The sequence below is a fragment of the Pelecanus crispus genome, chromosome 2 (genome assembly GCF_030463565.1).
Source record: "Pelecanus crispus isolate bPelCri1 chromosome 2, bPelCri1.pri, whole genome shotgun sequence".
Taxonomy (NCBI): domain Eukaryota; kingdom Metazoa; phylum Chordata; class Aves; order Pelecaniformes; family Pelecanidae; genus Pelecanus; species Pelecanus crispus.
The window spans coordinates 176,076,693-176,090,721 of record NC_134644.1 but is presented as its reverse complement, the minus strand read 5'-3'; the positions used below and the strand labels follow the sequence as shown (position 1 = coordinate 176,090,721).

Sequence of the window (14,029 nt, the reverse complement as noted above, 5' to 3'; positions counted from 1 at the left end):
GATCAGATTACTGCCAAGCTCAGATGCCTTTCTCCCTATTAGAGGCATTTTAAAAAAAAAAAAAAAAAAAGGATGTTTTACTTCAGTAGTGGGCAGCAGGGACTAATTTCAGAGCTATAAGCAGCATCTGTCTCCTCCTATCTGCAGAGCTCACTTGATACAGAATCTGTTCACAGCCCTTGTTCCACTCATGGAAACCAGGAATCACACCCCTGCTCCTTTTTAATTTTCATTTTTTTCCTCTTGCATGGGCAAGCATGTGTTTTCCCTGTTCTACATGGAAAGGGGCCCGAAGCCAACAAGTTGGTAAAGAGTAGAATTGTGTAGTTATTGCAAGGCATAGGCCAGACCCATCCTACTTCATTGTGCTCCCTGCCTGGCAGGCGCTCCTTGAGAGCCCCACACTGGGTACCCCTCTAATGTCACATTTCATTTCACAGCTAGCGGGCAACATAGTGGACTCGCCCACGAGTATTCTCCTACCTGTAAGACTCCATTACTCCTAACCTGACCCCAGCAACGCCACTTCCTACCCTTCCCCATTTCTTGAATCCTAACCCACTATCTTATCTGCTGTTTACACCTCCTATCTCTGCCACCATATCCTAATCCCCAACTATTCTGCTCTCTATTGCTGTCACACATGCACACTGCTATAACTCTTGCTACAGCTGTTTGGCTCCTTTCTCATTTCTGCCCCAGTTCACCAATTCAGTCATGGTGCTGACAGAAGACAGATACCTGGCCTCCTCTGACACTCAGTACTGTGTGCTTGTAGAGTTGTTCACACTGCACGCACGAGATACACACACTTATGTGTACAGCTAGGTAGGTACCTGCCTCCCAGAATAGCCCAAAATACTGGCAGGAGCAGTTTCCTACATGGGATAGATTGCTGCTCTCACAGAGGCAAGTGGCACAGAGCTGGCACAGGCTCCTGCTTACTCAGTCATCTTTGCTTGAGCACATAGGTGTCAGTGTCAGAGGGAGGCACTTCACTGAAATTCCCTTTTTTTTTTTTTTTTTTGCCTCCAAGCTACCCATTTCCACATACTCCCAAAAGAAAGGGAGGTGACATGGTGCGGGAGGTGGAAGGAGATGCTTTTTGGCAAAAGACTGGAAATTAAATAGGAGCAAAGGCAGGCTGGACCTTCCTTCTAATTCATACCAGAGTAGAAGCTCCCATATTAACCACTAAAAAATCCTAGTTGGGAAGTAACAGCTGGAGCCCAACACACTCTCACACTCATATGTTCTTTCTGCCCTACCCTTCCCCCCCACACAATATTTACAGGCTAACAAGCTGCAGCTGCCCAGTGTCCTACCCACACCTCCTCTCAGTTTGCCATCAGTACGTCTAGTGTTGTCCCATTTTGTTTAGGACATGCCCCAGTGCATTATTGGGTGAGAAAAGAGGGCGGTTCACAGCCTTAAAGGAAGTTAGTTGACCACAATGCTCCCTGGGGTGCTCAGTTCCCATCCAGAGCCCAGGAGGCAGCAGTGTGGGCAGTCCAGTGCTGTCCCTGGAGCACAGGAAGCTCAGAAGCCCTGTGCTGGGCTATTCCATTGCCCAGGTGCATCAGATCTTCTACGTAGGGACAGCAGCCTCCAAACTGCGCCGGCTGTGTCGGAGTTTGCGTTTGCTGCTGTACAGGGCCATTTCTTCAAGTGCTGATGAAGTAGGTGTTGATGAATCACGTGTTACTAACATTTCCTCTTCCTCTGGCTGCCCATCCTGCTCCTGGGGAACTGTGCAGACAAGAAAAGTTAAGGTTTTACGAGAAAGTGCTAGGTTAAGTATATAGCTGATACAGTTAATGCAGACATAAGGGTATACCCAGGTGCTGAATTTGAGACAGCACTGAAGTCTTAGTGATTTACAGTAATCCCATGCCCAGAACTTTTAGGTGATCTGTAGCTCATGTGCTGGCTACTGTGGATTCTGGGAAGGAAGTCACATGCGTGAGAATACACCTGCCCCTAACACCCACGATTCACTGAAAATTATTAGAAGTGCCAAGCTTTAGGAAAAATCAAGTATACTGAAAGGATTCAGGTGTATGCTAGTGCTCCAAGCATTTCACTAGTTTCAACAGAGTAACATGCACTAAAGAGCAGCGTGACTGCCAGTATGGTATGCTGTAGCTAATGAGACAGGTGACCATTTTGGCCTTGCTTAATATTGAAGTTACACAACTAATTCCTTTCTGTAAATTTAGACTGTGACGTGGGTCCCTCACCAAAGGAACTTACCAGGAAATATAATCTGGCAGGGCAGCCTCTCAGTTAACTTGGTCTCAGCCTTTTAGGATGTGTTCTGCATCTAAAGTACACTGCTGTTACAGTGGCTCCTTACCCTCCTGAAAGGAGCTGGTAGAGCTTATCTGATGTGCTTTGACATACACCTGGAACATCTGCACTTTGCAATAATTTGGCTTGAGCAACTACTGTGAGATATTTGTGTAAAAAGGAAAAAGTTCCACAAAACCACAGATTTTTTCCCTTCAAGTGCAAACTGGCTCCTGGGAAGCCTCTCTAAAGTCTTTGAATGTAACAGAGAACCTCAAATACAGAAATCTATGAAGATATATCAGATCAAAGGTGCACAGCCTGCTGAGCTGCAGCCAGTGGCCCGCCCTCTGCTCTGGAGCCAGACTCCAAGATGCAATATCCCCCTTGTTACAGTACCCAGGTATGAGTAGTATTTATAATTCAGAATCCTTCCTGAACTATTGGACATTGAGGTGCTGGAGCATGTTCAGAGAAGGGCAACGAAGCTGGGGAAGGGTCTGGAGCACAGTGTTGATGGGGAGCGGCTGAGGGAACTGGGATTGTTTAGCCTGGAGATGAGGAGGCTGAGGGGAGACCTTATCAGTCTCTACAGCTGCCTGACAGGAGGGGGTAGCGAGGTAGATGTTGGTCTCTTCTCCCAAGGAACAAGCGATAGGACGAGAGGAAATGGCCTCAAGGTGCATCAGGGGAGGTTTAAATTGGATATTAGGAAAAATTTTCTTTACTGAAAGAGTGGTCAAGCATTGGAACAGGCTGCCCAGAGAGGTGGTGGAGTCCCCATCCCTGGAGGTATTCAAAAAATGTGTAGATGTGGCACTTTGGGACATGGTTTAGTAGGCATGGTGGTGTTGGGTTGATGGTTGGACTGATGATCTTAGAGGTTCTTTCCAACCTTAATGATTCTATTCTAGTTTTACTTTCATTAAAAAATAATCCAGCCACCAAGCCAGGAAACATGAAATTAATTATGACTCTACCCTTAATTGGTTTAGTGGTGGACTTGGTAGTGTTAGGTTAACGGTTGGACTTGATGATCTTAAAACCTAAACAATTCTATGATTCTCTTAACTGTAGCATTAACCTGTCATTTGAAAAGGCCTCAGAACCAAATGAATGTAGGCGACAAATCTAACCTCTTGAAAGGATACTGGGATTGGTAAACAGATGACTAACTTCCAAACAAGGCAAACAGGTATAAAAGAAAGGCATGGGCACATGCAGATAAAAATCCAGATGCGGGGGGAGGAAATCAATGTGGCTTAGAGGGAAGTCATTCCTTTTAGACCCTCTTAGACTAGAATTTGCCAAAGGAGCCATCAAACATGCAAGTTAAGTGATCCCAACACAGCATACTGAACTTCAAAAAAACAAAACAAAACAAAACAACTTTTGATTGTTTCTCAGCCAAAGCTCCTAACGAGAACAAGCTGCTATGGGGTAAGAAGGCACGTCCTTTAGTAAATAAGTAGTTAAAACACAGAAAAAGTGCAGAAAGATATTACCTGCTATTACAACATAGAGCAGTTATCTGTATTAGGGTCAGTATTCGGTAACTAATGAGAAGTGATGAAGACTGTATTGAGAGAAACTGCTGATGATACCAAGCTGTATATCAGGGTAGTCCAATGAAACTCAACTACAAAAAAGGGTATTAGGATTTTACAGAGTTGACTGGGCACTGATGTGGAAGGTGAAATTTACTGCAAATGTGAATAGATTCAAGAAAGAAACAAACAACTCTAAAATTAAAGACCTCTGGCTTAGAAAGTACTAAAACTCAGATTGTTGTAGCCTGGAGTAGTATTCTGGAAGGAATCACTTTATGCTTTTCTTCTTTTATGCTATTTTCTTGGCATTCCCAGTGGCTTGCATCAGACACAGTATCGACTAGTCAGAACCTCGTGCTGACTTAGTAAGTTTATTTTTACGCTATTGGATGATGCTTAAGGTCAATAAAAGTATTATAATCCCGATTGCATATAAAACGCAACATCCTTCAAATGAGATTATGATTCTGTAGTCATTAGGAGGAGCTTTCTGAAAACACTAGCACACTTGTCAGCAATACCGTTTCACTTTTGAGGATTAGATATTGGAAAAGATGGGAGAACATAGAGAACACCTTCTCATCGTATACCTACATTTGCAATACTGCAAGCAGTCCTGTTCTCCTTCTCTACCTTAAAAATCGCATAGATTAAATAAAAAAGGTCCAGAGGGATCTGGGGACGATTCCCACAAAGAAGAACTAGGATTCTTCAGCGTGGAAGAAAGATAACTGAGATGATACTGGCTTACATGAATGGTACAGAAAGAGTGAATAAGACATAGTTATTCACTGCATCCAAGAAGACCCAAGAAAATTGTCAAGAAACAGAATTAAAGTAAAGAAAAAATGCCTAATTATGGAACTCGATGCCACAAAGCGTCATGAAAGATTTAAAAAAAAAAAAATTCTAGACAATTTTATAGAGGATCATTCCACTGATGATCTAGATACAATACCTGGCTCAAGATATCCCTACTTAATAGGTGATTACAGAAAATTGAGAATATGCACCTATGCAAGCTCATTTTCTCTATTTCTTTCCCTAAGAACTCACTTCCAGCCAAACAGGATAGTGGTATATTCTGAACCAGTACAAGCCTCCCTTACATGCTTCCTATCCTATGAGAGAAATCAGAAAATACTGGAAGAGAGCACAGGCACTGCAACTAGTATGAATCTAGAGATTCTCGTTTTGTGAAGTTTTGGCATTTTGGTGGGAAAGAATCTGTAAAATGGAAGCCTGGAGAACAAAAGGGTGGATGCAAGTCTTTGGAGTAGAGATGTAGCTAAAAAGGCTGGATGGGGATAAATTAACAATACAAGAAGGTGGAGAGATCATCTTCCATTCCTATGTGTATATGAGCTACTGAGCCAAGTCCTAGCCAAAACTAGTAATAGTTGTGACTAGTCCGGTGTGGGATAAAAAGATACCTTCCCTGTATAAGTTGCTGTACACATTAGACATCCCGGGTGGACAAAGACCATGAAGACAAAAGTAGTTTCTTACATAGCATAAGTAGGTAATCCAGTAATAAGTGCAATACAAAGTTATCAAGGGTGTATTTCTGCAACCTGATGGTTATAAGATTGGAAAGCAAAATACTCTAGCTCTAAGTGATCTGGAAAAGTTATGTCATAAAGCAAACACATAGCATGGTTCCACCCTAAGAATGCTATTATGTAGTTCAATAACTTCACGGCCTCTTTAAAATCTTGGAATAAATGTTTTTAAACACATTTAAAAGATGATGACCATGAAGTCAGACCCGAGAATGGAAAGAACTATTTCTTAGAGCCCGTCTGCAATGGACAAGAAGAAAATGGTGTGCTTTGAAAAATGTTTGGAAGAGAGATATGCTAATGCTTTCCTGCAGTCAGCAGTAAGCTATCTTCAGAGTTTCTGTTGTAATGCTTTTCTAGCATAAAGTTTAGGAATTGCTTATGAGTTTACCATATGATCAAAAAGCCATAATGCCATGATCAAGGATAATTCTGATTAAAATTCCCAGGGTGTGTAGAGGTGTACAGAGAAAAGGTGTCACTAATTGTAGCAATTAGATCTCTTTAAAGCTGTATTAAATACACACAGAAGTGAAAGTCCTGATAGGATATGTCAAATTGGTGCCTGAGATGCTGGGAGTCGCAAATGAAGCTGGGGGGCAGCAGGAGAAGGCACACACACAGTGTTGTTTTGAACTAGGTCAGCATGATACTCCTTTGATCTTTGGTAACTGGTTTCCTTTGCTTTTCCTTTTACGGTAAAGAAAAATGCAAGTAAAAATCACTCCAATTCCCAAGTATTTTCCCAGAGAAATATTTTATTCCAAATATTTTCTCCACATGTTCTGAGAAGGATATCTGAAAAGAGACAAAGACAGGCCTAGCAGGAGGCTGGAACTGATGCGGAAGAAGGAGGATTTTTTTAAATTCCTCATACAGATGTTATGAGTTGCCAAAATCTATGAAAAAATAAAAATCTGTATGTCGGCTGGAATGCTACGCTGCCTGGAAGAACGAGATGGGGAAAGGGGAGGCGGAAATATATCTAAAAAAAACTTGAGAGCTTTGTCCCATACCAAAAGAGCTTAGTTGTATCTTCATCTGCTGTCCTTCCAAACTGATTTTGGAAAACCTGCATTTTTTTGGTGCCTCACACACATCACAGCCTGTGACTGTCACAGTGGTGACTCAAGGATTACTGAAGGACTAAGGACTGAGTTAAAAAATGCTTGATAGAGCACCACACTTTTCTTTATGGCTTTTATTCTGTTTGAGAGCCCAACAGACCAATGACAGGCAATAGTGAGGTCTGAAGCCCCTAAGCAATTGCTGATTATTTCCTAACCCTTCAGTGACCTCCTAGTTATGTACGCTGACTGAATGGACTACCTCAAGAGAATAACCCAGGGTTGAGAGGTTTACTCCGAGGGATGAAGAACGATGCTGTTCTCAGGAAAGTAAGTTTTTCTTGAGTATCTCTGCAGCAGAACATCCTTCTGGAAATGGCCCATACATGCATCAGCTGCCTGGAGTGCAGCCTTTACTCACGAGAGATTTGCCAAGATAAAATCAAGAGAGAAACTGTTCCTTGTGTAAAATAAAGGGGGAAAAAATAGCTGCAAAACAGGAAGAAGAAAGCCAGCATCAACTGTTGGAGGAAACAGATGTACTCCTAAGGAGCAAGCAGGCCCTGCTGAGCTCCACACTACTACTACACCCACCTAGAATGAAGCGGGAGATAGTCCGAGCCTGTCTATTATAGCTGGGGACAGAAAGATATACCATAGCTAGGCCAGCCTGAAGGGGTACAGCAGAGCTTGAATTACTGTTTATTTAGGTGGCCGTACACACAGATCCAGAAGCTTAGACTTCGAGAGTCACCTGGGTACTCAAGCACCCAAATGCTCTCAAGTCTTAAGCCAGGATGAATTTATCTGCAGCTGCCTGCTGCAGGCAGCAAGATTCTTTGCTCTAGCAAAAGAGGCACAAGGCAGACCCTGAACAACGGACGTTATCCACTTACAGCAGGTGACAGAGGCCAAAACTTCCCACCCACATTCTACTACCACTCTTTGCTCCAGAACACAAAACCAGAAGAAAACTAGGCATGCATGTTACACACCATTCTCAGCAAATTAGCCATCACTAAACCACAATGCAAATATCCTACCCAAAACTGAACGTGGCAAGTTTGGAGGTCTCATTCTAGAATGGACAAAATAGGACATTGCTTCAGGCAGCAAGAAGTTGAAGTCCTCAGGGTTGATTCCACAAGCAGGCAAAGGGGAACCCTCTAGAACCATGGTGGGAAGCAAGTAGTACAAAAGACAACTCCTTTGGCCATGAGCTTACCTGAGTTATTTCTGTCATCTATGTATCTGAGGTCATCAGCTGCATCAGGTGACTGGAAGAGAACAGAACACATGAGCATCCACCTCTGTAACACTAGTGCCAGGTAACTCCCCACCCCCAACCTTCCAATACGCTACAGAGAACCTTTTGCCCTCGAAGGCGCTGGTAATACAGCAGCCAGGGCATGACCCTCAGTGAATCCACATGATTACAACATTAATCCTTTGTGCTGAAGTCAAGCAGCCCATTGCCCAAATTGCAGATGAGGCGTGTGTCTGCCCATCAAAGCGCTCCTCCTTTTACTTTGTGTGTGTGTGGAGGAGAGGATAGAAAGTGACATAAAAGGCAGAAAGCATAGACTATAGAAAATGAGTAGAAACATGGGAGGAGACCCAAGACACAAGGCTACGTTTCCTTGAGAGTCTTGGGTCCTAATTCTGCATCTACACTGTTCCCAGGCCTAGCTTCTTATGCAAAATCAACTTTCTTCTTTATATTCAGGTATGTATAGAGAACTGATGTGGGATAGGAAGCAGTTACGCTATAGGCTTGGGGAAGAGTGGCTGGAAAGCTGCCTGGCGGAAAAGGACCTGGGGGCATTGGTCAACAGCCGGCTGAACATGAGCCAGCAGTATGCCCAGGTGGCCAAGAAGGCCAACAGCATCCTGGCTTGTATCAGGAATAGTGTGGCCAGCAGGAGCAGGGAGGTGATTGTGCCCCTGTGCTCGGCACTGGTGAGGCCGCACCTGGAATACTGTGTCCAGTTTTGGGCCCCTCAATACAAGAAAGACATTGAGGTGCTGGGGCGTGTTCAGAGAAGGGCAAGGAAGCTGGTGAAGGGTCTGGAGCACAGGGCTGGTGGGGAGCGGCTGAGGGAACTGGGATTGTTCAGCCTGGAGAAGAGGAGGCTGCGGGGAGACCTTATCGCTCTCTACAGCTGCCTGACAGGAGGGGGCAGTGAGGTGGGTGGTGGTCTCTTCTCCCAAGTAGTTAGCGATAGGACAAGAGGAAATGGCCTCAAGTCACGCCAGGGGAGGTTTAGGTTGGATATTAAGAAAAATTTCTTCACAGAAAGGGTGGTCAAGCATTGGAACAGGCTGCCCAGGGAGGTGGTAGAGTCTCCATCCCTGGAGGTGTTCAAAAAAAACGTGCAGACGTGGCACTTTGGGACATGGTTTACTGGGCATGGTGGTGTTGGGTTGATGGTTGGACTGATGATCTTAGGGTCCTTTCCAATCTCAATGATTCCTAGTTTTTACTTTCATTATAAATAATCCAGCCACCAAGCCAGGAAACATGAAATTGCTACTCTACCCTTGATTGGTTTAGTGTGGACTTGGTAGTGTAGGTTAATGGTTGGACTGGGTAATCTTAAAAGTCTTTTCCAACCTAAACGATTCCATGATTCTATGTTACATCCCAACAGATGGCAGAGACAGCTTTGGAGAAATGGCTAAGTGACAATCATGAAACTCCACCAGCGCCTGGTAATTTTAAAGCCTTCGTAAAATGAAGACCACTCCAACAACCAGACCTGTGTGTACTTCATCAGATTGGAGTGACAACACCATGAGAAAACAACTTTGCTCATGGTCATGAACTTGAGGTGGCTTGCAAATCAGCACGACTGGGGACAGGCATAAATATCCCAAGCCCTATTTATTTTACTGAAATAGAGCATTTAATCTAGCTGTATGTAGTGCTTCAAGGATAGAAAGGTCAAAGTGTTCTGTTGAGGTATTCTGTTTACTTCAAAAGAAGTGGCTGCATTTGCTACTTCTACTACTCTTTCTAGGTTTGTACACAATACTTATAGTGAGCTCAACACTTCTCTGAGCTATACAAAGGTAAGGATAGGGTTTCAGAAGAGCTCACTATTCAGCAAGCTTAATAATGCCAAATTAATCTGAAAGTTCTGGCCACTACTGATCAAAATCTATCTTTTACGGGTCTTCTTGCTCAGCTCAAGAGCACAAGGGAGGAGTAGCTTAATTTTTCTTTAGTTGCAGGATAAAGGATGGTGGCTCTATACACTTATATGGAAAGCTTTAGAGAAGTTTCACAGCTGTGAGAGTGCAAGAAGCCCTCATTTCCATATAAACTTGCCTATTTTGTGCAAGCAGCAAAACTGGAAGAGGCAGGAAAGAGGGGGGATGATCTCAGCCCATTTAGTGCTTTAGAAATAAAGCAAATGTGTGGTAGAAGTCATGCTCTTCATGAACAGCAGAGAGCAGAGCACAGGGGGCTGTGATGACTTTGGCATGCATTGCTGAGGAACACAGCCCAGCCCAATAGCACCACGCTGATCCAAAGCGAATGACATAGTTGTGCAACTATGACCAGGAAGAAATACAGTCTCTTAATTACTGCACTGCAACTGCCTGATGACTTGGAGGTGCAGCCTCCGTTGGAGGCACCTTCTCAGCTGTGGCCTCAGCAGAGGCTTGGGGAAACGCAGGTAGTCCAGAGCTGCCACTGGGGCTCGAGTAGCCAGCCCTCTAACTCACTTGGTATAGAACCTGGACAGGTGCACATCCCCAAAGGCAAGGGATTCTTAGAGAAAAAGATGACAGACTACCAAGGGCTGAGCAATACCACTAGTGAAAGGAGTCAGCATCAAATAATGTATAACTGCCTGAGAATCCTCAAACTGCAAGTCTGCTAAAGTCAGCCTGGCTTTGAGAATGACACCTTGGACCTGGCATCTTTGTGTCGTGACAGCAAGTTAAAGCCCAGCACGTACTTGCTAGCTCTCCACACACAACACAAACTTAACTGCAGGTATCTGCTTCATTGTCTTTATGTAAAGCTAAAAAAGCACCTAAAAAAAAAAAAAATTACAGACATACAGTATCTGCTTAAATCAGCTGTCACAAATGCAATCTGTTAATGACTAACCCAGACAATAAGACCAAAGCCGTTCACAGTCCTGAGCAACTGGCTCCACGTGGCCTTGCTTGAGCAGGGGTGGTCGGACAAGATGACCTCCAGAGGTCCCTTCAAACCTCAGCCATTCTGTGATTCTATGACAAAGTAGCTTAAATGAAATGAGGTTCTTTCAGGAAGGAGAAGAACCTCGCCATGGCACTCACTCTCAAAACTTGGTGTGCTCTTACCACGTGATTACTTCACAGTTCATCTACAGCTGAGTTACAACATATGAGAATTGTCACCACAGCTGCTTCTTGTGCAGGATGCTGGATACATTCCAGTCCAAAGTTAACATTTGCTCCAATTTGCAATTTGTTGGCAATCATTTCTATAGTGTTTTCTTCCCTTTTAGTTCTCATCTTTCACTTAAAAATATTTCAGGCTCAACTAAGGTGAAGATGTAGCTGCTTTATATTTGCAAAGCTTTTGCCAATTTTAAAACCGTCTGGACCAACTTTTTCACAATTCCACTTGACTGAAGTCTCCAATAAACCCTCAGTTATACAGCATGGCTGGTTGTCATTGCCTCCCACATAGACAGGGCCTTTGGAGAGGACTTCCTCAAATCATTCAACCTCTGCTCTGAAGGTCATCACTTCACGTGCAGGCACTTCCATCAAATCAAGCCCTAACCAATTAATACATGTTTTAGCATGCAGTTTATACCTGGATTTCGTAAACAGGTTTGGAGGAAGGAATAGCAGCAAATTCCCGGTAGTCAAACTTCTTTTCAGACATGGACTAGAAGGGACAGCAAAAGAGAAGAAACAGAGAAGAGAGAGTAAGAGGAGAGAAATAGATGGAAAACCAGCAGCAAGCTGAGCAACATATGCAGAGATAAAAGCAGAAGCAAAGCGTCATTCTCAGTTAGTGCCAAGAGTTTCTGGATATAGCCTCTGAAAATGAGGCATCTCTGGGACACTGTCTTTTTAGCTATTCTGGTGTCAGGACAGGGGTTCCAAGTTGCACAGAAAACATTATGTGCTCCAGTAAAATGCGCATGCAAACCAAGTTAGGCAGGAAACCTATTTTCATGGGAAAATTCGTGGCAAGATTCCTGATAGCTGTAGCACAGTCACGATTTCAATCCAGAGTTGGCTGTATTGTGTGACCTTGGGCAAAACCAGGTCCCCTCTCTGTGCAGCTGCTCCCACTCTTCCGTTTGTTGTCTTACTAATTTTGACAGTTCTCTGCAACAATGTCCTGTTGCATTTATATAGTGCTTAGAAAAATGAAAATGCTGACATCAGCTAACGTCCTCAGTTTTATGCTGCTGAGGAAACAAGAGGCCAAGGGTTTCTGAACAAGGAGATGAAGAACCAAGAAAGGGATGAAAAAATAAAACAGGGAAACAGAACACAGACGTTACATTGTAGTTGCAAAAAAGGGGGGGATGCCTCTAGCAATGGGTATGGCAGAGCTCCATCCACTGTGCCCTCTTCACAATTCTGTATATCATGCAGCCAGACCTGGCTTAAGTATTTAAGTAAGGATCCCATGGCCCAGATGCCCAGTCCACACCCAAGCTGAGTAACCGAGAAATCCCAGGATTACGGGTGAGATAACAAAACCAAGCAGAAGTATGTCATACCAGCCTTCCCGGTGAAGTGACGCTTCTGGGACTGCAATCTGCAAAAGATGACAGAAAAGCACTATTTAGTGAATGGCTGTATTACATACAACACCTCCCCATATCTGCCCCTTCCATTTAGCAGCATTTAAGTGTGATAAAAGACTATGCTCAGGAAAGACGCTGCCTTCTCAGAACACATGCCTCTCTCCTGTTTTTTTTTTTTTTTTTAAAGTCGTGATACTGGTTTTATTTCTGCTCTGGTTCCCTGGAACCATACCTCGATGTTCTCTCACATCTTCTATAGATCAGGCCCATCCCCTATGCTGAGAGATGTCATATGCCACAAAGGACTTTCCAATCTAGGCTGAAGGAGGAAATTGCTTTCAACAAGCCTGCTTTCAAGCAAGTTAAGCTAGAGAAGCATTAACTTCTTTCCTCAGAGGCAGAGATAGCTACACTGTACCTTCCAGTGGTGTTGGTGATGGGGTAGGAACAGGTGAAGGTGACTCTGCCAGCTGCTCCAGTGTGCTGCGTTTTTTCCCCTCCTTGGACTTGGCAATAACCATTTGGGCTTTAAGAGCATCCTGTTCAAGTGATTTCATCCTGCCTCGGAAATGAGGGAGGGAGAAAAAGACATCAGACATTGCCTTGTCACTAAGAGATAATGCCGCCTTCTGCGCCCAGCAGCCAGACCACAGTCAACAGGCTGAGCGCAGAAAGGCAAAATTAAGCACCCTTGGTTCCCTGAGGCAGACAGACTTTCAAAGCAGGAGAGAACAGCTTGCTTTGCCATCATCCTAAAACACCCATGCCATCATATGTGTTGAACAGACAGAGCCTAGAGCTAAGCATCAACGCACTGAGAAGCTGCAGGCCTTTCCAGAGGTGCCAGATAGGATGGGAGAGCAACCCAAGCTGGGAAAGGAACTGCATGGGCTCAAACGAGTAGGATCAGTTCTCAGGGCTTTACTCTTCTCTGTGCTCTCAGTGTGTTGCATGTTAACCCTCTTCAGCCATCAGGAGGATTATAAAATAGCTAAGAAAAAGTGGGCTCAGCCCTCAGACATGTCCGCTCCCTTCTCCCAACCAAACAGACCCAGCATCCCCCCTCATTCTCATTGAGACAACTGCCAGTAGTCTGTGGGACCTCAGGGAAATGAACACCAGCAACCACTAAAATTTCCTCCCTACCCGTAGCAGGCCACAGCTGGGAGCACCGCATTAGGATGTAGGGATACAGACAGGACTGTTGAGCATGCAGCTGGCAGGGAGGGGGCTGTGCACACCTGGATTGGCTTCCTGACCCAGGGATTCTTGAGGCGTGACTCTGCATTGGACTAGACATCTGAGCTGGCCTGGCCCCGGGAGCAGGTGCCCACTGTCGGGACTGGTACAGCTTCCTGGCCAGATCCTGCTCGTACTGTTTAATACTGTCTTCAAGAGCTGAGGATCTGAGGAGGAGGAAGAGGAGGAGGAAGAGGAGGAAGAGGAAGAGGAGATGACGGTGATGAACATTGCAGCGGACAAGTGCAGGGAAAGAAAGAAACAGATACAGGAACATATCCTGGCAAGGAGAAACATGGGTCTGATATAGGGGTAGACTTGATTAAAAGTGTCCTGTATCTGATCCTGTCCTACACCAACTGCTGCAGAAGAAGCAGGAACCTCCAGAGGGTAATCTGGGACGATGTGCCCAGAAGCATTAGCCTTCAGAGTCTCAGCATCTAGGGACCGCGCTCCTCACGGGCTTGGAGGAGAGGACTAGAAACACCCAGCAGACCAACGGAAAAGGCCCAGGAGATGATAGTTACAAAGAAGTGTGTACATGTGTA

General features: G+C 44.5%; 1 protein-coding gene across 3 annotated transcripts in view; it reads right to left on the bottom strand.

Annotated features, from left to right (window-relative positions):
- Positions 1–1,015: 1,015 nt before the first annotated feature.
- SCRIB (scribble planar cell polarity protein) overlaps positions 1,016–14,029 on the bottom strand; it is a 113,970-nt gene continuing 100,956 nt past the window's right edge. For 2 of the 3 annotated variants that reach the window (XM_075704909.1, XM_075704908.1), the window contains 6 exons: positions 13,484–13,648; positions 12,661–12,800; positions 12,216–12,253; positions 11,291–11,365; positions 7,694–7,745; positions 1,016–1,749 (listed from right to left, as the gene is read on the bottom strand). In XM_075704909.1, the coding sequence (XP_075561024.1) occupies positions 1,589–1,749; positions 7,694–7,745; positions 11,291–11,365; positions 12,216–12,253; positions 12,661–12,800; positions 13,484–13,648 (631 nt within the window). In that variant the 3' untranslated portion in view covers positions 1,016–1,588. The remainder of the gene's footprint in view (positions 1,750–7,693; positions 7,746–11,290; positions 11,366–12,215; positions 12,254–12,660; positions 12,801–13,483; positions 13,649–14,029) is intronic. The other variant, XM_075704910.1, reaches the window with a different exon arrangement.